Raw genomic sequence first — 21,651 nt, forward strand, 5'->3', positions numbered from 1 at the left:
AACTTATTTCTGAAATAACCATTAAAGTAACCAGAAGTTTCTTTGCCTGTTTTTGTTTAAATACACATAGTATAAATTTAATACAGTAAAAACTTGATATAATGGACCCATTCAGGCAAGGGGATGTCCATTAAAGTGGAAAGTCTTTTATGTAATAAAGTAAGCTTTCTGAATATGTATGTTAAAAAATTGACAAATTAGTTTACCTGTTTTTATTTATGTAGACATGTTTGTATAATTAAAATTAAATATGTATAAACAGTTTAACTTCATAGAAAAGTTTTCTATATGTATTACAGTAATTTTAAATTTATACTGAATAGGTCTAGTAAATGCATGCATTCACCAGTCACTGAGAGTAAACAAATGCACACGGATGGGGGATTGTTTAGCGCACATCCAGACATAGGCCAGCACACATTAAAACTACTGCAGAAAGTTACGCTACACAACAACAGAACCAGTTACTACCTGCAATGCAGTGTGATCACAAGCTAATCATTTGCCAAACACTGTTTACCGCAGAGATTCTTGGATTTAAATATGTACACTATGGTTGTAGACATGTAATATTTATTTATGTCAGTGAAATTACTACAGTTTTTCCAACAATGGCCTATTTGTTAAAATTTGTTAAAAATAACAGTAACTAATAACAAAAAAATAACCTGTTAATTTAATTATAAGCAAATCTTAGTTAAAAGCATTTTTAAATTAACAGAGTGTTAATTTTCACATATGATATGGACTGGAAATTTTGTCTGTTAAATCCAAGGTCTGTTAAATAAAGGTCTGAAAAATCAAGGGTTTACTTTATAAAACTGTCACATGAGATAAAATATTTTTTCTGCTATAAACAACAAGGAAACAAACCTGTGTAGTCTTTCCAGACCCAGTTTCTCCTACAATCAAAACTACTTTATTTTCTTTAATTATTTTAACAATTTCTTCTTGTTTCTCAAACACTGGCAAAGACTGCCTGAAAGAATCAAATTCGGATTCTCCTCTTTTTACTGGAATCTGAGGTATGCCATTGTTGAGTCGCCCACTTGTCTTGCTCATTTCCCGGTTTTCTTTGAAAATGAATAGAAAAAATAAATTCATAATCAACATTTAAAAATGTGTTAAAAACAAAATAAGTCATTTCTAATATAATTTCATTCAAGTATTTCTTCTCTACTCAGCCTACATAAAGTTTGCAAGCAAGGCCTCAACTGTTGTACTCCTATACTTACTATTCTTAAGAGAGTATGTTACAAATTTCAGTATTATTTAGGAAACAAATTTCTCAAAAGTATTTCTGGTGCATAATGTTTACAAATAAACAAAAATCAATCATTCAATAACCATTAATAATAAAGCATGATTTGATATCTTAAAACGATTTTCAGGCTTGTTTCTATCAATGACCAGAAAATTAGGAAATATTATAATAGGAAACAATGTGCATTATATTTACAAAGTACAACGTGAAAACATGTCATGAAAAAAATACTCTATATGTTTAAATTAAACATGTAAGATCATGTGACCAAATAGAATAATACATGTAAACTAGAGCTCCGGTACATGAGATTTGTGCACTGGGTGGGGAGGGGTCCCTCAGCCTGGCCTGCGCCCTCGCACAGTCCAGGACCCCTCAGGGGATGTCCACCTGCCGGCTTACATCCGACCCCCAGGGAACGGACCTAAGCTGGCAGTCAGACATCCCCCTCGCAGTCCAGGGCTCTCGCAGTCCGGGGGCCCCGCTCCTTACCGCCCACCTGCAGCAGAGGCGGAAGAAGCTCCCGCCACCACCACTACACTCACTCGCCCGCCAGTCGTGAGCCAGGCTCACTGCTCCTTAGCACTGCCTTGGAGGCAGGAGAGGCTCCTGCCACCACCGCTGTGCTTGCCACCCATGATCCCGGCTTCTGGATGAGCAGCGCTCCCCCTGTGGGAGTGCACTGACCACCAGGGGGCAGCTCCTGCATTAAGTGTCTGCTCCCTGGTGATCAGTGTGCATCATAGCGACCGGTCATTCTGCCATTCGGTCAATTTGCATATTCAGGTTTTATTATCTATAATAATAAAAGCGTAATATGCTAATTAGACCATACAACCTTCCAGACAAAGCTGGGGCTGTGAGGGAAGCCTGGGTTCTGGGTGCCTCCTGGTGGCCAGAGGGAAGCCTGGGTCCCAGGTGCCAGAGGGAAGCCAGTGCCAGCAGCCAGGGGAAGGAAGGCCTATTCTTGCATGAATTTCGTGCATTGGGCCTCTAGTATAGGATATAAGGCCCTAATGATTATCAAATTTCCTAATTGAGTATTTTGGCCAACATCTACACTTACCTAAACAGACAGGAATCAAATAGAGACGTGATGTATTTATATTCTCCACACAATTAAAAATATTTTGCATGTGTGTATTTGAACTTAAATTCCTTGATATCTAGTACCATGTGTTTTCTGGATTCTGCAAACCTACTCCAATAGATTGAAAATTATGCACACACTGTCACTTCAGGTAATAAATAATTTTCTCACTAGGGAAGTTATTTTTTTAAACAGTGAAATTGCAACTTAATTTTATAACCTAAATATATATTATCTACTTTTCAACAAATTAATGTACTGAACATTCTGTCCTGTCTCTTACCAGAAGCTAAAACTCAATTCCAAATCTCACTCATTAGCATGTTACAGCAGCATAATATAGGAAAGTCTAGACCTTATAGTCAAATCCCAGCTCTTCAGTTTTTTGGCTGATTGAATGGCCTTGAACAAATTACTTAACTTCTCTGAATCCCAGTTTATTCACCTATGAGATAGGGGAAATTCCTACCTTGTAAGAATTGCTCTGAGGCCCTATATAGAGAGTTTAGTATACTGCCTAGCACAGAGTAAATGCTCAATAAATGGTAGCTATTACTATGACAGTTAAAAAGAAAACTTATCTAACTTCATGACATGCCTTAACACTGCATTTCATTCCAAAATTTTTATAAGTTTTAATCATTTCAATAAGCTATTCACATTGAGAAATCTTACTTCATCTTAGTTTTTAAAAATAAATTTAAAATGGAAAAAGAACAGTCATCAAATAATAGGATAAACACAGAAGCTCCCCAGAAAATACATACCAGCTTCAACTGCAAACACATTTCCTCTTTCTGTTTTAGGCAGAAGTTCAGTACGTTCTTTATTGGTGACAGGAAATCTTTGAATTAGGCTCCTAACAGCATGTTTTGTATTATGAGTCAAATTACAGGTCATCATTGCATGAGCTGTCTCTGATCCATCTTTCTTCTTCACAGTTAGGTATCTATTTGCTCCCTTTCTGAATATTAATAAAAATCATTTATTTACTATATATAGTCAATTTGTTCACATATGATGTATGCCTACTTAGAAAACACATCTCAAGCAAAACACTGAAAAAAATCAAAATGATTTGGGAAAAGATGCTGAAAATCTCAAAAACTCAATTAAAGAGAGCTGTGGTGCTAGTGACAAGACCACTTTAAATTAAAATTTCAAAATGCTGGAAATCCAATTTTAAATCAGAAAAATGGCTTACTTACCCACAAGTGTTAAAGTTTGTCCTAGCGGACTTCATGGAGTAAGACAACAATTAATTCATGCATGCTGGGAAGCATACGGGGGCGGGGGTGGGGAATTCAATCTGAACAACAAAATCTAAAAGTGATAATAAAAAAGTTATGGTTCACTGTCCAGACTAACATATCCCACTGAATGTCTCCACAGTATGCTGGTAATGTCACAATTTCATGAAGACCTGTTAAGAGAGCCAACATTAGTGGTTGGACCCCCAAAACAGCGTAAGTCAACATTATTGATAAGAATTTTCAAATGCATACTGGGGAAAAAAATTTTTCAAAGCTTCTGATACTAGCCTTCATATATAAGGCAATGCTGATTTATAAATGTTCTCAAATTACTTGAGGTAGGTATATTTATTTCTGCAACTGGTCCAGGACTGACCATGTTAAACACACAGGAAATTTTCAAATGTGTTTTGAATGATTTAATAATATATATCTCTATAATACAGTTCAAAGTAGTACTGGTAAATAGCTCATTGACATGGTTTTGAATCCCAGTTCTATCACTTACTAGCTGTGGGACTATAAGTATATTATTTAATAGCTCTGAGCCTAACATAATCCTATATAATAAAGAGGTAATATGCAAATTGACCCTCACGCCATCACAAGATGGCAACACGTACAGCGGAGGCTGGGTTCCTGTAACACAAGATGGCTGCGCCCACAGCGGAGGCGGGGTTCCCATAATGAGCCATAATGAACAATCAACAGGGACCTGAGGCTGTGCCCTTCGCCCACCCAGCGGGCTTGACAATGGACCTCAGGCCATACCCCCTGCTCCGTCCCAGGCCGGGGACCAGAGGCCGCGCCCCCCCCCCCCCCCACCCAGCGTGCGTGGAGGACCTGAGGCTGCACCCCCCGCCCAGCGGGGCTTGACGGGGGTGGGGCCGGCCAGGTCTGGGTCTCGCGCTATTTCGAGGTGCGTGTGCGGGAGGGCGGGAACTTGACTCTGGGTCCTGCGGCATGCCCCAGACTCTGACAGGAGAAAGATTTTCATATACATTTTACTAATTTTCTTTCTTCTCTGACACTTCTATTATAGAGAAAGGGCAAATAGCAATATTAAAATATTTCCTCTAATTAATTCCCTTTTAATGTGCACGAATTTCGTGTACCAGGACACTAGTACTAACAACAATAATAATAATAATAATAATAATAATAATACCACCTGCCTTAAAGGACTATGTATACAATTAAATAAGATAATGCATATAAAGGGCAGTATCTGTTACACAGTAAGCACTAAATAAATGAAACCTGTTATTATAATTATAGTGAGGGGGAAAATATCATTTCTTACATTTTTTAAAATTTTACTCCAAATATTTGATTAAATGTTTTATCATTTGTTAATGCACTCTCATATCACAGAAATGAGCAACATAGCCACAAACACAATGACAAATACATGTATGATTTTCCTAATTTTCATTAGATTAAAATTTTTTCAGTATCTTCACTATAAGAATGATATGTAACTAGGGGTTAACCTCTATAGTTTTAGCCAACTAAGCCTTCAAAGTGAGGCTTTCAATTTACCATGATTTTTAATTTCTGGACTTCTTCAATGAATTATAAGTTTTCTATACTGTTATCTACTCCTTAATATGCTTAGTGATACTTAAATGATGTCATAAATATGAAATAATTAAATTTAACCTGATCTAGAAATTTTAGTTATCTCCACGGTAAAGTGGAATTACTGGATTCTAGAGATATGCTCTGTACACAGACCATTCTAAAACTTCAGCACAGCTACCATAGACTCAATCACTCATTCCCCTTCTGTGATATTTACTTTACAAAATTTTAAACTACAGAAGGCAGGAAGCATGCTAAAGTGAGCACTAAAGCAAGAGTTAGGAGGCTTCTGTTCAGCTAGTAATACTCTTTCAACGAAATAACTATATGATCAAAAGTAAATCATTGTAATTTTCTGACAGTGCATACTAGTTCATTTTAAAATCTCTATTTCTGCCGAAACCGGTTTGGCTCAGTGGATAGAGCGTCGGCCTGCAGACTGAAGGGTCCCGGGTTCGATTCCGGTCAAGGGCATGTACCTTGGTTGCGGGCGCATCCTCATTGGGAGGTGTGCAGGAGGCAGCTGATCGATGTTTCTCTCTCATCAATGTTTCTAACTCTCTATCCCTCTCCCTTCCTCTCTGTGAAATATCAATAAAATATATTTAAAAATATATATATATAAATAAAAATTAAAAAAATAAAAAAATAAAATCTCTATTTCTATCAGCTCCAAAATGCTTTCATTTCCTTAAAAATCATGTTAGGAAATTTTTGCTATGTTTCACCTTTAATTCATTTTTTAATTCATTCAACCAAACATCATATATTGAGCACCTACTGTGTGCCAGACACTGTGCTAGAAGCTGGGATTACAGAGTAAAATATACTCTTTCTTTAATAAGCTCACAACTAAAATAATGAGTCAGACTGAACTTTCCTAATAATTAAAATGCCTAATAATAATACAGCACTTATGCATAAAAATAATGTTATTAAATTATTTATATATGCATAAATATATACATTTTTAAATATATGCATTAAAAAACTCATACAGCCCAGCTGGCGTGCTCAGTGGTTGAGCATTGACCTATGAACCAGGAGGTCGTGATTTAATTCCTGGTCAGGGCACATGCCCAGGTTGAAGGCTCAATCCCCAGGGTGGGGCATGCAAGAGGCAGCCAATCAGTGATTCTCTCTCTTCATTGATGTTTCTGTCTCTCTCTCCCTCTCCCTTCCTTTCTGAAAGCAATAAAAATATATTTTAAAAACAAAAAACAAAAAACAAAACTCATACAAAGCAAGTGTGAGGACTTAGCCACTACCATCTAAAATTTACTGAATTAATTTGAACATTGATGGTGGGACAGAAAGATAACATCAACTTCATAGTTTTTTAATGTGTTACTAAAAGATTCTACTTGTGCTTGTTCCTACCACACAACACCACAGTGACACTGACAATTAAAAAAAGATTAGTAAAATTTGGTAAAATATTTATTATTTCATAGGATGGAAACACTCAATACATCACAGATTTGTCCTACTGTGTAAATTAACACATTGAGATATCCTCATTATGCTTTCATTCCAAAGTAAATGACACCATGCTTTGATAAAATAAGTCTCCTTTACAAAGCAAAATTAACTAGAAACTAGCTACAAGGTGTGGAAAAAAATGCTAGATAACTGAATTTCAAATGAACTTTTAAAAGTAATAAAATGCAAGCCCCATATGCAATTTTTAAGTATAAAAATAAATGCATGAAAATTACAGATAGAAACACCCTAACTTTAAAGGGTAAAAGTAGCCTGGCCAAGGTGGTTCAGTGGTTGAGAATCTACCAGGTAACGGTTCAATTCCTGGGCAGAACACATGCCCGGGTTGTGGGCCCAATCCCCAGTGGGGGGCCTGCAGGAGGCAGCCGATCAATGATTCTCTCTCATCATTGATATTTCTCTCTCTCTCTGCCTCTCCCTTCCTCTCTGAAATTAATAAAAATATATTTTAAAATAAATAAAATAAAAGGTACAAGTATCAAATACATGCTATGATTAAGTATTGGCATTTCAATGCCTTTTCTTTTAAAAAAAAAGGATATAACTAATCAAATTTATGCAATTTTAAGAGTCAGTTCATCAATTACATAACATTTATATAGCATGTTACTATTTAAGATATTCAAATACAACCATATGCATCACTATTCCCCACTTTCCAAATCTGTAAACAGTTTAAAAGATCAGATAAGAACCAAAATCTAAAATGACTGCTTAAAAAGCTCACAGCCACCAAGGAACTAATGCCTCTAAAAAAATAATACATATGCATTTGATGCCCAGTAAATGCTTAATTTCATATCTCCTTAATTTATACTTCTGTTAGGCAGATAGATGAAAAGATCTTTCAAATTTTTAAAAGAAGGGAGATTAAAAAATAAGTGATCAGAAAAAAATTATAAATTATCACTGTAAGCCTTGAATCTATTTTTTTAAACCTTAGAAGAAACTCAAACTATCACAGAATCACAGAATCTTAACTAAAACAAAGAAATTTACTCCTTCATATTTTACATTTTAAAAAATGAGCCTTAAAAAAAAATAGGCCTTTAAAGTTTAAAGACATGACCAAAGCTAGAGAATAAGGCAGTGAGAGACTGGGAGTAAAATCAAGGTTTCCTGACCTTTCCTCTACACCAGGTTCTCTCTCAAATATGTATTAAGGGATTAAAATACCAGGCACAACATTTAAAAAGCAGAAAAACGAACTTCCTAAATTAATGAAGTTAATGCTAAGAGGTTAAAAAAAAAATCTTTACTCAAGGTTGAACAGAAAAACCCATGAAATGTAAGTCAGGCACAAATTCTCAAATAAGAGACTGGACAAAAATTGTACACCTATGGATGAGGACAGTGGGGGGAGGGGAGGTAAGGGCAGAGGGTGGGGTGGGAACCGGGTGGAGGGGAGCTATGGGGGGAAAAAAGAGGAACTGTAATAATCTGAACAATAAAGATTTATTTTAAAAAATTATCAAATAAATGAAAATAAAAAAGCCCTCCAAAATAGAGAATAGTAGTTCAACACGGTGTAATAGTAGTTCAACACAGTGGCTTAGACGCCCAAAGCTGCCCAACAGCCTCTCCCTGGTGAAAAGAAACGTCTCCAGCCGCAGAGCAACCGGACTTTTTCACCTGATGCTACACCTACACGCCCCCGACGCCGCCAATCAGCAGGATGCCCGGGGGTCCTTCATTTTAGTTCATGACCAATGAACTAAATCAAAGTGATTTAGTTCTTTGTATGTGTGAAAAGAAGGAAAGGCATTTGAAAAGCACAAGGACCACTAGATAAATATTGTACTACATTTGTTAAAAGATAAAATGGGGCCCTAACCGGTTTGGCTCAGTGGATAGAGTGTCGGGCTGCAGACTCAAGGGTCCTAGGTTCCATTCCGGTCAAGGGCATGTACCTTGGTTGCGGGCACATCCCCAGTAGGGGGTGTGCAGGAGGCAGCTGATTGATGTTTCTCTCTCATCGATGTTTCTAACTTTCTCTCCCTCTCCCTTCCTCTCTGTAAAAAAATCAATAAAATATATATTTTTTTAAAAAGATAAAATGAGAAGCGAAAGTGCTAAGGAAATTCCTAAGAGGTATTGTGGAACATTGGACATTGCTATTAGAGCCTGGATAAGTAGGCAGGGTTACCTTGCTTCCCTTAGCATCTGTTTTCCTTTTTTCCTCTCTCCCTGTCTCTTCAGTGTTTTCTTATACCCCCTTTTTGTCCTGATAACTTTTCTTGCTCTCCTCTTTCCCAGATGTGTCTCCATTCCTAGGCCATTCCTTAAATGATCACGCTACTGAACAGAAGTAGAGGTAGTCTATTCAAATAGACTGCTTTTCTAAGAGTAATTTGTAATTGTCATTTCTAAGTTAATTGTTCAGAATTCAGAACCCATTTAACCACAGAAATGGTATAACTGCAGAACTGTGCATTTATAACATGTTTTCTAATGCAGGCTCACAACCTCTTATCTGCAACTCTTAAACCCAAACAGTTCTGAAAGATTTTTATAAGTCTGCAGCAACTTCAACTGGCAGCAAAACCTGATTAAATTGACATGAGGCTATTTCCAGTCTTTATTTATTTTAGTGTGAATAATCATACATTTCCGAGTAGAAATATTAATGTGATTGAAGGTGATGCCTACACTTTATTAGGAGTATTACATAACATATTGAAATTATATCCTAATACCTTTCTAAAATCAGAGAAACCTGAATCTCAAAACATTAATCAAGGTGTTTTTTGGACAAAGGATTATGCCCCTATATTCTATTTTTATTTCCAAGTGCAGTATTTTACCTATCCAGAGGACTTAATATAGGGTGTTTAGGAACCTAGCCATTGTTCCAGCACTGGCCTCAGTGATGTTCAAAATTAACATTCACCTAAGCTAAATCCCTTGTCAGTAATCTGTCACTGTTGTGGACATTCATATGCAAGACATAACTACATCAGCTAATTTCACCTTAGAATCTTCCTACTATTTATTTATTAATATATTTACTTAATAAAGTATTGTTTTCCTCCTCTTAACCTAAAAGTGAGTAAGCTGAAATTTTATGCCCCCCTCCCATGGTTCCCACCCAGGGACAATTTTGCTCTCCAGGGAACATTTTAGCAATGTCTAGAGGCATTGGTTGTTACAACTGGGGAGAAAGTTGTTACTGGTATATATAGGTGTAAAGGCTTAAACATCCACATTGCAAAAAAAAAAAAGCCCTCCAAAATAAAGAATTATCCAGTCCAAAATGCCAATTGCTCCAATATTGAGAAGCCCTGCTATACGGCAATCCCACCATCCTTAGTCTCAAAATGAAAGTTCCACAGAATTTCAAAGCTCTGCAATTTGGATAGCTCAAATGACCTTTCCCCACTATGGTTCAGTGACTCAAAAATATGTACTGATTCCTCCTGTTCCATTTTATTTAATCAGTTCTAATCATCAGATTCTTGATTTAGTAAGAAGAAAAAAATCAATGTGTTCTAAAGCTTACCATTACAGTACTGTAACATTAAAAGAGAGAAATTCTGTAAATAATTATATTTATTATCTTTAGTCCATTCATTCTTTTAAAAAAAAGATTGTTTCAATAAAATAAGGAAGTATTTCTCTCAAGCAATCAACTTCAAATTTTAAACTATTTTTTCTTACATCTTAAAGTTTACTCTTTTTTTTTTTTTTTTGCCCCTAGGGAAAACAAAAAAAAGGGGGGATTGAAGGAAAAGGAAAGAGCTTAAGTTTAGTACAGACATGAATCAGTTTATATACATACAATATAATTAAGAATGTGAATCTAGAACAGTACTGACTTTAAATGTAGTCAGAATAATTGTTCTTTTCTTGGTAAACGATTGTCTTTAAGTAAGAAAAGCTATCAGCTTACCCTTTACTTTTAGAGACCAACCCAAGAGACTGGCTCAATCGATGAATAAAGGCTCGTTCAGTACTGGTCAAAGAAGAAGGAAATTCCATTTCTACAAGGGAAAAAACACACAAAGTACCATTTGGGGACAGGTAGTTTTCTTTCAAAGTGCTTCAATATGCATACATAGATATAAAATATGAAAAAAATCATATATGCATATAATCACATTATATTTTCTGTGAAAAGTAGATATTCAATAGCTACTGAATGTCTACCACAGTTATAGTAATAAAAATTAAATCCAAGTGTGTAAAGAATTCTAATGGTTCACCAAAGATTCTACTTATTTATGCTAGAAGCTTGTGTTGGTATGATGACCGATGAAGATATTTTACTATTTTAACTTAGTCCTTACTTGCTTAATTAACAAAATGTTCATTTCCTTCCATGGTTTTATATGCTCAAGCATTACGAATGATCGACATCAAACACCTGAGTGCATTTTCTTTGCCTACAAAACTGTACAGACTTCCTATTTCACCAGCTCAAAACAGATTTGCTGTTATTTATTGCTGAGGCTGTACCTTTGTTTACAGTAAGTTCAGAATCACTCTGTACAGGTCATTCCCAGTTTGGAACTGCAAGCCTCCAGAGTTAGGGGCCCCCTATTTAGGCCAGCAAACCCAAGTGAGCCTCACTCTACTGCACTTATCACCAGAGGTCAGCTGCTGGGTCTGCACCGTGTGACGCAAGGCAAGCAGCTCTCCAACCTTAACAGGTGTGCAAGTTTCATAGACCAAAACAGGTTTGATTTTTTTTTAATGTGTTTAGCGTGATGTTTCTAGGATTTAACCAAAGCACTACATATTGCCAGTGCATTTATTTGTCTGATTTCTGATTTCCTTCTGCTCTTCTTGTGTGGCTTAAACGTACCACAACTTCCTTAAAAAAAAAAAAAAATGTAGGGGCTTATCAGTAGTTCAACACGGTGGCTTAGACGCCCAAAGCTGCCGAACAGCCTCTCCCTGGTGAAAAGAAACGCCTCCGGCCGCACAGCAACCGGACTTTTTCACCTGATGCTACACCTACACCAGCGCCCCGGACGCCGCCAATCAGCAGGATGCCCGGCGGTCCTTCACATCCCACTGGAGGCTCCCAGCTGGGCCCGGTCTGCCCTCCCTGCACGGAGGCAGCCCCTTCGCACCGGGGGCCAGGGTGTGGGAGGTGGGGCCGCTGGCGGGGTCCCGGTCGGGAGCCTCACCTTTCTGGTCCCCATATCGGAAGCGCTCCAGAGCGATATTAACTGCGATTTTCACCTCCTCGTCTATGCGAACGTCCTTCAGCCCCTTGGCCCGGGCGCCGCCCCCAGGGCCGCACTGAGCCGGGCCGCCCCCGCCGCCGCCGCCGCCGCCACCACCGCCGCCACCGCCGCCAGGAGCCGGCGGCCGTGGGGAGACGCTGCTCGGCCTGGACATGGCCCTGAGGTCACCCCGCCGGGAAGCGGCCAGGCTTGCGGGCTGACAGTCACCGATAAGGACAGCGGGCCTCTGCCGGACCGGACCGCTCCACTGGCTGCCTGCGCGGTGCCAAAGTCACCAGGAAGCCCCAGTCAGTCACCACAACAGCCGAGGGCGCGGGCGCCACTAAAACCCGGGCGTGGCCTAGAGAGCGAGCGTGATGACGTCACCAGGGCCGCGGCGCCTGTGACCTCAGCGCGCCCGCCGCCGCCCCCCCCCACCCCCACCCCTCGGGCCGCGGCACCTCTCATTCAAACGCTCCCAACCCAGCTGGTCTTCTCCTGTCTCCATCCGCCCCTCGAACCAAGGCGCTCTTATTCATACCTTTGTTCAGTCACTCGTTACTGTGTTGAATCCTTCCTTCCTTCATTTATTCAGTAAGCACGGGTAGGCTCCTCCTATGTGCCCTGCAAGCACTATGCTACGTCCTAGATATACATTGGGGAACCAAACATACAGGTTTCCTGCCATCTTGGAGTTTACGTTCTAGTGAGGGTAGAGTTGCCAGATGTAGCAAATAAAAATACAGGGTGCCCAGTTGTTTTTTTATTTCAGATGCCGAATAATTTTTTAGCATATGTACGTACCGTGCAATATTTGGAAACACATTTGGTTAAAAGAATACATACATGCATTACCTGAAATACAAATTTAACAGCGTCTGTATTTTATCGCCAGTCCTAAATGGGACTGACAGACAATAAACAAGTAAATGACTGAATGATAGTTATGTGCCATATGAGATGATGGAATAGGAAGGTGGAATCCTTTAATTTAGGAGGTCAAGGAAGATTATGAGAATTCCCACTTTCTAGTATACAATTCCACTAACATAAACCTAATCCCAGCTACCTTAACTGCTTCCATTCTGGTTTTCCAATGATCCATTCTCCAGACTGCAACCAGAGTTATCTTTTTAATATAAGCCAGGTGAATGACACGCCTATGTAAAGCACAACAAAGGCTCCCCCGTTGCACTAATTTCTTTCTGTACCTTGATGTTTAACAAGCTCATTATGGTCAGAGGAACTTTCCAATTGCATAGTTTCCTCCTGCACAAGGCAGTTTTCCCCCCAGTACTTCATATGGATGCCTCTTTCTTGTCATTTAAAGCGGGATTCTATCCCTTACCTGGACAGGCTCTCCCACATCAATCTGTTATTTACCACTGTTTGAAATTATTTTGTTTATATATTATTTGCTTTTCCCACTAGAATATAAGCACCTTAGGATCAGGAACCTTGTTTATCTTGTTGGTCACTATTTCATCAGCAGCTAGATGCACAATAAATAAGCATTGTTTGGCCATATTTTAGAATCTACAATTAGGTTTGATTGTCTCTACCCTCCAAAATCTCTTTGGCTGGCTACTAAAAAGCGTTCTGGATAAGCAGAAATAAGTCCTACATTCTGGTCCTCTCAGGGTTACCAATGAATTGTGTAAACACTTACTACTACCTTGATCTCCGTGTATCTTAATTTCTTTGGGTGTGCAATAATAATGTCTGCCATATATTAAGTGCCCAGAGGCACTATTTTTCCAATCCTCACAAAACTAGATGAAGTAGTTATATTAAATCATGATACAAATGAGGAAACAGGCCAGATGAAATTAAAACTGGCCGAAGGCCATACAATTTATTGGTAATGAGTTATGGATGAAAACCAGGCCCAGCCTAGCTTCATACCAGGACAACATAGATAGTAGATAATAGCTGGATGCACTAAATATATTGCGATAAGACTGAAAACATTATACATGTGGTCAGCCACATACTGCTTTCAATCTCACTTCACAACTTCTTAGTTCCATTTTTTTTATTGATTTCACTATTTACTAGCTTTGTGGCTTGACTACTTATTTCACTATTTACTAGCTTTGTGGCTAAGCTTCAGGTTTCCTATCTGTAAATGACTATATTTAATATTCATTTTACAGAATTTTAATGTGACATAATATGCAAGTATCAAGCATTGATTTAATGTTCTGCTTCTCCTTTTTTCTTTCCTTTCTTTTTAGATAAATGCTCTAAGTATTTGTATTTCTAGTGCCCAGTAAGGATATGGAACATGTTTGTTGAAATAAAAGAGAAGACCTGCCTAAAGTTACATAGAAGTAAGTAATAAGATTAATCAGATTATACATTATCTGATATTTTTGCATATGCCTGGAAATATCTGGGTTCTTAGGGTGAAACACTGCAATTCTACTTTTTACTTGTGCTTCAGAAAAAAATTAAAATAGGCTGCTTTGGCTCAGTGGATGGAGCATTGGCCTCTGGACTGAAGGGTCCCATGTTCAATTCCAGCCAGGGGCACATGCCCGGGTTGTGGGCTCGGTCCCCAGTGGAGGGCATGCAGGGGCAGCCGATCAATGGTTCTCATCATTATGTTTCTATCTCTCTGTCCCTCTCCCTTCCTCTCTGAAATCAATAAAGAAATATATTTTTAAAAAATAAAATAAAATAAAATAGGGAAAATATGGAATCCTATCTAATAAAGAGGGAATATGCTAATTGACCCTCATGCTGTTGCAAAAATGGCAGCGCCCACAGCCAATAAGGAGAGAATATGCTAATTGACTGTCCCACCCTCAAAGATGGCATGCCCACAGCCACAAGATGGTGGCGCCCAGTCTCCTCAGCCCCACTGGGGCAGCAGGCATGCAGCAAGGCCGGGCCCCACTCCGCGCGCCTGCCTCCAGAGTCCCCCAGTCCTCTCAGCGCCCCCCAACCACCCAGAGCCGACCCAAGGCGCAGGCAAACCTCAGATGGTGGCTGCCCAACCACCCAGGGCCACCCAAGGCTCAGGTAACCAGGGCCGGCCAAGGCTTGGGCTGCCAGCAGTGGCAGCAGCAGAGGTGTGATGGGGCATCTCCTTCCCCTGATCGCCAGGTCACCTCCCGCCCCTGAGGGCTCCCGGACTGTGAGAGGGGGCAGGCTGGGCTGAGGGACCACCCCCCTCCAGTGCATGAATTTTCATGCACCAGAACTCTAGTATTTTTAAATGATTTCAAGTTATTTTTAGTGTCCGACAGACGTAAAGTTTTAATCTTTATAGTTCTGTGACCTTGTGCAAGAATTTTATCATATACATTTTATAGATGCTTTAATTTCTGCTTCTATAAAATGTATATGATAAAATACCTATATCATAGCTTTATTATGGGGATTAAATTAGATTATATTACCCGTATGCAGATGAAGTACTTAGTATTCCCTACTCATTAGATGCTTTTACTGTCTCATCCTTAGCATTCAGTACTAATTAGATGCTTTTGACATCAAATGACAGAAAACCAAGCAAAAAATGCCCCAAATAAGGCCATTTATCATCTTATGTAGCAAGAAGTCTAGGGGTAGGGTGGTTCCAGAGTTTATTATTTCAACATTGTACACCAATACCCTCAATCACTCAGAATCTCTCCAGCTTGCCACTTTGCCATTCTTTGAGTGTCTGCTACTCCTCTTGGTTGCAGCTCCATGTAAGTATATCATCACATAGCACCAGGTAAAGGCAAGAAAGGTAAGTGTCCTGTCTGATGTCCCTTTTTAAAAGAGAGAAAAACTTTCCCGGAAATCCCAAAAATAGGCATCCTTATATATCCTAACCAGAACATGGCTAACCCAATAACCAGAAAAGGGAAATGGAATTATCATGAAAGGTCTGGTCTTTCCTAAAATAGATCGTCACCTAGAAAAGAGTGGATAACATTGGTGTTCTCTTAGCAAGTACTAAGGGATGCTTAAATGCTGTTGGGTAGGCAACCAAGAATATTATGTCAGTCAACAATCCTGTTCACTAAATATTTCTGGTTTTATTTTCTTTTCAGGTATGTAACAGAATTGTCCTTCCTGGCCCCCTTACAGTTGGGTGGGAACATATATTTACTTCTGACTAATGAGTAATGAGCTAAAATAATATGTCACCTTTTTGTTTACCTCACTTTTCACTGTAATTAACTGCAAATAATCAGAAAAACATGTATAAGAAAGAGAATTATCTTATTACAATTGATTTTTTAAAGCCAAAAACTACAACATTGCTGAGAAAAATGAAAGACTTAAATAAATGAAAAGATATACTGTGTTCAGGGATCAGAACCTGAAAAGAGTTAAGATATCAATTCTCCTCATATTGGTCTATAAATTCAACACAATCCGAATTTAAAAATATACCAGTACAATTTTTTCTTAAAAACAAACAAGATGATGCTTCATATGGAAATGCACTAGAATAGCCAAAACAACTTTGAAATAGAAAAAAAATGTTGAGGACTATACTACTGGTCTTAAAGACTTATTATAATGCTATATTCAATAACACAGTGTGGTATTCACATAAAGATAGACAGTAGATCATTGGTACAGTATAAATACTCATTAATAGACAAATATATTTGTTTCTTTAATTTATTTGGGTGACATCTACACTAATAAAAAAGAAAGATGTAAATTGACTGTACCTTTGCAACGCCCACCAGCCAATCAGGAGTGAGTATGCAAATTAGCCCAACAAAGATGGAGGGTTAATTTGCATACATAGGCGCCAAGCAGCCGGAGGCGGGACACTTGTTTTATCTGGCATTCCACACCTCCCCAGCCACTCCGGATCTCTGGGCAGCATGGGAAGGCGGAAAGGCGGCTCCGGGCCAGAGCAAAGGCAGTGTAGGCAGCTAGGTGAAGGAAGGCCCATTCTTGCATGAATCTTCGTGCATCGGGCCTCTAGTTGGTTAATAAAATTACATAGGTTTCAGGTGTACAATTCTATAACACATCATTTGTATATTGTATGTGTGTTCATCATCCAACATCAAGTCTCTTTCTGTCATCATTTATCCCCATTTACTTTTTCCCACTTCCCCCATGCCCCTTTCCCTCTTATAATCACCATACTGTTTTCTGTGTCTATGAGTTTAATTTTTATTTTTTGCTTAATCCCTTCACCTTTTTCACTCAGCCCCCAAAACCCCTGCCCTCTGACAACTGTCATTTTGTTTTCTATATCTATAACTGTTTCTATTTTGTTTGTTTGGTTTTTGTTCATTAGAGTCTACATATAAGTGAAATCATATGATATTTGTCTTTCTCTGACTGGCATATTTCACTTTGCATAACACTCTTCAGGCCCATCCATGCTGTCACAAAAGGTAAGATTTCCTTCCTTTGTATTAAGTATTCCATTGTATATGTACCACAGCTTTTTTAGCCATTCATATTCTGATGGGCACTTGGGCTGCTTCCAAATCTTGGCTATTATAAATAATGCCACAATGAACCCAGGGGTGCATATATTCTTTTGAATTTGTGTTTCTGGTTTCTTCAGATATATTCCTACAAGTGGAGTACCTAGGTCATAATACAGTTCCATTTTTAATTTTTTTAGGAAACTCTATACTGTTTTCCACAGTGGCTGCATCAACCTGCATTCCCACCAGCAGTCCATGAGGGTTTTCTCTACATCCTCAACAACAGTTTGTTGTTTGTTGATTTATTGATGATAGCCATTCTGACAGGAATGAGGTGACATCTCATTGTGTTTTTTAATTTGCATTTTTCTGATAATTAGTGATGTTGGGCATCTTTTCATGTGTATATTGACCTTGTGCATATCCTTTTTGGAGAAGTGTCTATTCAGAGCCTTTGCCCATATTTTTATTGGATTGTTTGTTTTTTTCTGATGGTGAGTTGTCTAAGTTCTTTACAAATCTTGGATATTAAGCCCTTATCAGATGTATCATTGACGAATATGCTCTTTCATTCAATAAGTTGTCTTCTCATTTTGTTGATGGTTTTCTTTGATGCACAAAATTTATTCTTGTGTAGAGTGTAAGAAGGTAATCTAGTTTCACTCTTTTGCACATATCTGTCTAATTTTCCCAACATTATTTATTGAATAGACTATCTTTACCTCATTGTATGTAATTGCCTCCTTTATTAAATATTATTTGACCATGTAGGTGTGGGTTTATTCATGGGCTCTCTATTCTGCTCTATTGATTTATATGTCTGCTTTTCTGCCAGTACCATGCTGTTTTGGTTACTATGGTCTTATAGTATAGTTTGATATCAGGTAGTATGAACTTTGTTCTTCTTTCTCAAGATTGCTGTGGCTGTTTGGAGTCTTTTTGGTTCCATTTAAATTTTTAGAATATTTTTTCTAGTTGTGTGAAAGACAGCATTGATATCTTTATAGGAATTGCACTGAATCTATAGATTGCTTAGGGTAGTATGGACTTTTTAATAACGTTAATTCTGTCTATCCATGAACATAGTGTATGCTTCCACTTATTTTTATCTTCTTCAATTTCTTTCTTGATTAGGTACACATATATTTGGAAAACTGACTTTCAATAAAAGTAAAAAGAAAATTCAGCTGAGAAAAGATAGCCTTTCCAACAAATAATGCTTGAATAATTGAATGGTCAAATGCAAATAAAAATTTAAAAATAACCCCAAACCTTACTTCACCCCATATACAAATATTACCTCAAAATGAATTATAGGGTTTATAAGAGCTGAAACTATAAAATTCTAGGAGAAAACATAAAAGAAAAGCTTTGTGACCTTGAGTTAAAGACTGTTTAGATATAACACAAAAAGAAACGACATAAAAAAGAATAGATAAATTGGATTTTATCAAAGTTAAAACTTTTCTTTTTTGAAAGATGTTAAAAGAATGAAAAGATAAAGCACAGACTGGGTGAATATATTTGCAAATTATATATCTGATAAAACACATATCAAAATATAGCAATAATTCTCAAAACCACCCTAATAAGAAAACAACCCAATTTTTTAAATTGGCCAAAGTTTGAAGAGGCACTTTTTCAAAGAAGATGTACAAATGGCAAATAAGCACATTAAAAAATGCTAGTAGCTATCATTAATTAGTAGAATATTCAAATTAAACACACATACTTATTACAATGTCTAAAATTAACTGATTTTTACCAAGTATTGGAGAGGAAGTAGAGGAACTAAAATTTTCATACACTATTGAAGGAAAGAAAGCACTTTGGAAAACACTTTGGCAGTTTCTTTAAAAAGTTAAAACACAGTTTCTGTAAAATCTAGCCATTCTATCCTAGGTATTTATCCAAGAAAAATGGAAGCATGTGTCCATAGAAAGACTAGAACACAAATGTTCATAATAGCCAAACACTAAAAAGAATCCAAATGTCCATCAGCAGGTGAATGGATAAACAAATGGTGATCTGTGTGCACAATAGAATACTACTCAAATATAAAAAGACTGAACTGTTGTTACAAACAGCAACATGGATGAAACTCAAGATAATTGTGCTGAATAAAAATCAGACAAAAAGAATATACCAAATAATTCCATTTATGTAAAACTCTAGAAAGTGCAAACTAATCTGTAGTGATAGAAATCAAATCAGTAGTTATCTGGGAATAGACTGGAGAGAAATGGATTTCAAAGGGGCATGAGGAAAGTTTTTTTTTGGGGGGGAGGGCAGGGTGATGGATATGTTCATTACCTTATTTTGGTGATGGTTTCAGATATGTGCACTTAATAAAAACTTTTCAAATTGTACAGTATGTGCTGTTGTATGTTGAGTATACCTTAATACATCTGTTTTTTAAATTAACTTATAAGACTGAGTTTAGAGTATTTTTTCTACATAATATAATAAGGCACAGATACCCTTTTCCCCATTTATAAAATTTATTCTGGGACCTCTGGATAGACAGAGACACACAGTGATCTTTGATGTTTTAAATTGAAAGCTAATTCCAGCACAGTTTGCATGATCAAATATTCTGTATTAATCAAATGTTGTGTGATACAGGTACTAATTCTCAAGTTTGTTTAGCTCAGATAATTAATTTACCTAAAGTAAATATGTTTAATTTTTTGCAAATATAGTCACCCAGTCTGTGCTAAAACATCAGTGATAGTTATGCTGAAAGGGGAAAAATATTCACCTTTGAAAATAAACTATCCTAATTCTTAGAAGATGCATTACAAACTTCATAATGTATCATAAAGTAAGATCCAGAGAATAATTGTCTTCTTCACTGAAGCTGAAAAGAACATACAACCCCATCCATACAGAATTTGAATTGACAACTTAATATCTGTTAGAGTAACTGTCACCCCCACCATGTTAGTTAGTCACTTTCTTACAGTGCTGAAAAGAATGTCATAGAGTTATAAATAATGATAATTTGGAAACCAAAAACAACCCAACAAGCAGGCATCCTATCTAATAAAGAGGGAATATGCTAATTGAACCTCACGCCGTCGCAAAGATGGCGACACCCACAGCCAATAAAGAGGGAATATGCTAATTGACTGCCCTGCCCTCAAAGATGGTGGCGCCCACAGCCAATAAGGAGGGAATATGCTAATTGACTGCCCTGGCCTCAAAGATGGCGGCACCCACAGTCACAAGATGGCGGCGCCCAGTCCCCTTAGTCCTGCTGGGGCAGCAGGCTTGCGGCAAAGCCGGGCCTGCCCCCAGGTGGGCCTGGCCTCTCCACGCACCTGCCTCTGGAGTCCCCCATCCCCCTCAGCCCCCCAGTCACCCAGGGCCGGCCCGAGGGGCAGGCAAGCCTCAGATGGCAATTGCCCAGCCGACGCCTGAGGAGCAGGCAAGCCTAGGATGGCAGCTGCCCAGCCGCCCAGGGCCATCCTAGGCTCAGGTAACCAGGGCTGGCCGAGGCTTGCACTGCTGGCAGTGGCAGCAGCAGAGGTGTGATGGAGTGTTGCCTTCCCCTGATCACCGGGTCGCCTCCTGCCCCTGAGGGCTCCCGGACTGTGAGAGGGGGCAGGATGGGCTGAGGAACACCCCCACTCCAGTGCATGAATTTTCATGCACCGGGCCTCTAGTAAATACATAAATACTCAGATAGTTATTTGTCTTAGATATTGAAGTGAAAAAAAAATGTGTTCTGAATTAAAAACTTAAATCTAAATCTACTTATTACATTTAAATTTTGGTGTTTTCCCATTGACTTCATTATTTACATATGAAAATATTTCCTAATAATAATTTTAAAATTGTGTTTAGCTCTAATTAGATACTGTGCTTTAATTGAAAGAAAACTAGCTACTCCTTAATTTTTACAAGTTATTTAGTATCTCTAGATCAGTACTTCCCAAATTTTTTCACCTCATGGCACACTAAAAAAATTTTTAATATTTGCATTGCAATCTGGGTATGGCAAAGAATGCGACTGCTCATCAATGTTCATGTTTCTCCTCTTCTTTCTGAGTATAACACTCATATTCCCCCACATTTCTGCCCTTATGTTTGCATTGAAATTGTGAAGCCATATGGCTAAGTCTGGCATCTGCATATAGTGATTTACACTACCCTCCTATGATTCTTTCTCTTCTCTGGTCTTCAGCCATATGTTGGGGTAAGGAATTACAAATAAGGAAAGAGGGAAATCTAGAATGAACCCTGTGGTGTTAGATTGGAATTAGTAGTATCAGTATGACATCATAGTTTTTAATATATATACATATATATATATACAACCACACCATAGTTTTTAATATATATACATATATATATACACACACACAGATGGGTAGAG

At 38.1% G+C, this 21,651-nt stretch overlaps 1 protein-coding gene across 2 annotated transcripts in view; it reads right to left on the bottom strand.

Annotated features, from left to right (window-relative positions):
- YTHDC2 (YTH N6-methyladenosine RNA binding protein C2) overlaps window positions 1–12,228 on the bottom strand; it is a 76,175-nt gene extending 63,947 nt beyond the window's left edge. For both annotated transcript variants that reach the window (XM_080679941.1, XM_080679940.1), the window contains exons 1-4: window positions 11,827–12,228; window positions 10,584–10,674; window positions 3,122–3,318; window positions 874–1,073 (exon numbers count right to left, since the gene is read on the bottom strand). In XM_080679941.1, the coding sequence (XP_080536067.1) occupies window positions 874–1,073; window positions 3,122–3,318; window positions 10,584–10,674; window positions 11,827–12,040 (702 nt within the window). In that variant the 5' untranslated portion in view covers window positions 12,041–12,228. The remainder of the gene's footprint in view (window positions 1–873; window positions 1,074–3,121; window positions 3,319–10,583; window positions 10,675–11,826) is intronic.
- Window positions 12,229–21,651: the final 9,423 nt, after the last annotated feature.

This window comes from Plecotus auritus (assembly GCF_963455305.1).
Source record: "Plecotus auritus genome assembly, chromosome: 7".
Lineage (NCBI taxonomy): Eukaryota > Metazoa > Chordata > Mammalia > Chiroptera > Vespertilionidae > Plecotus > Plecotus auritus.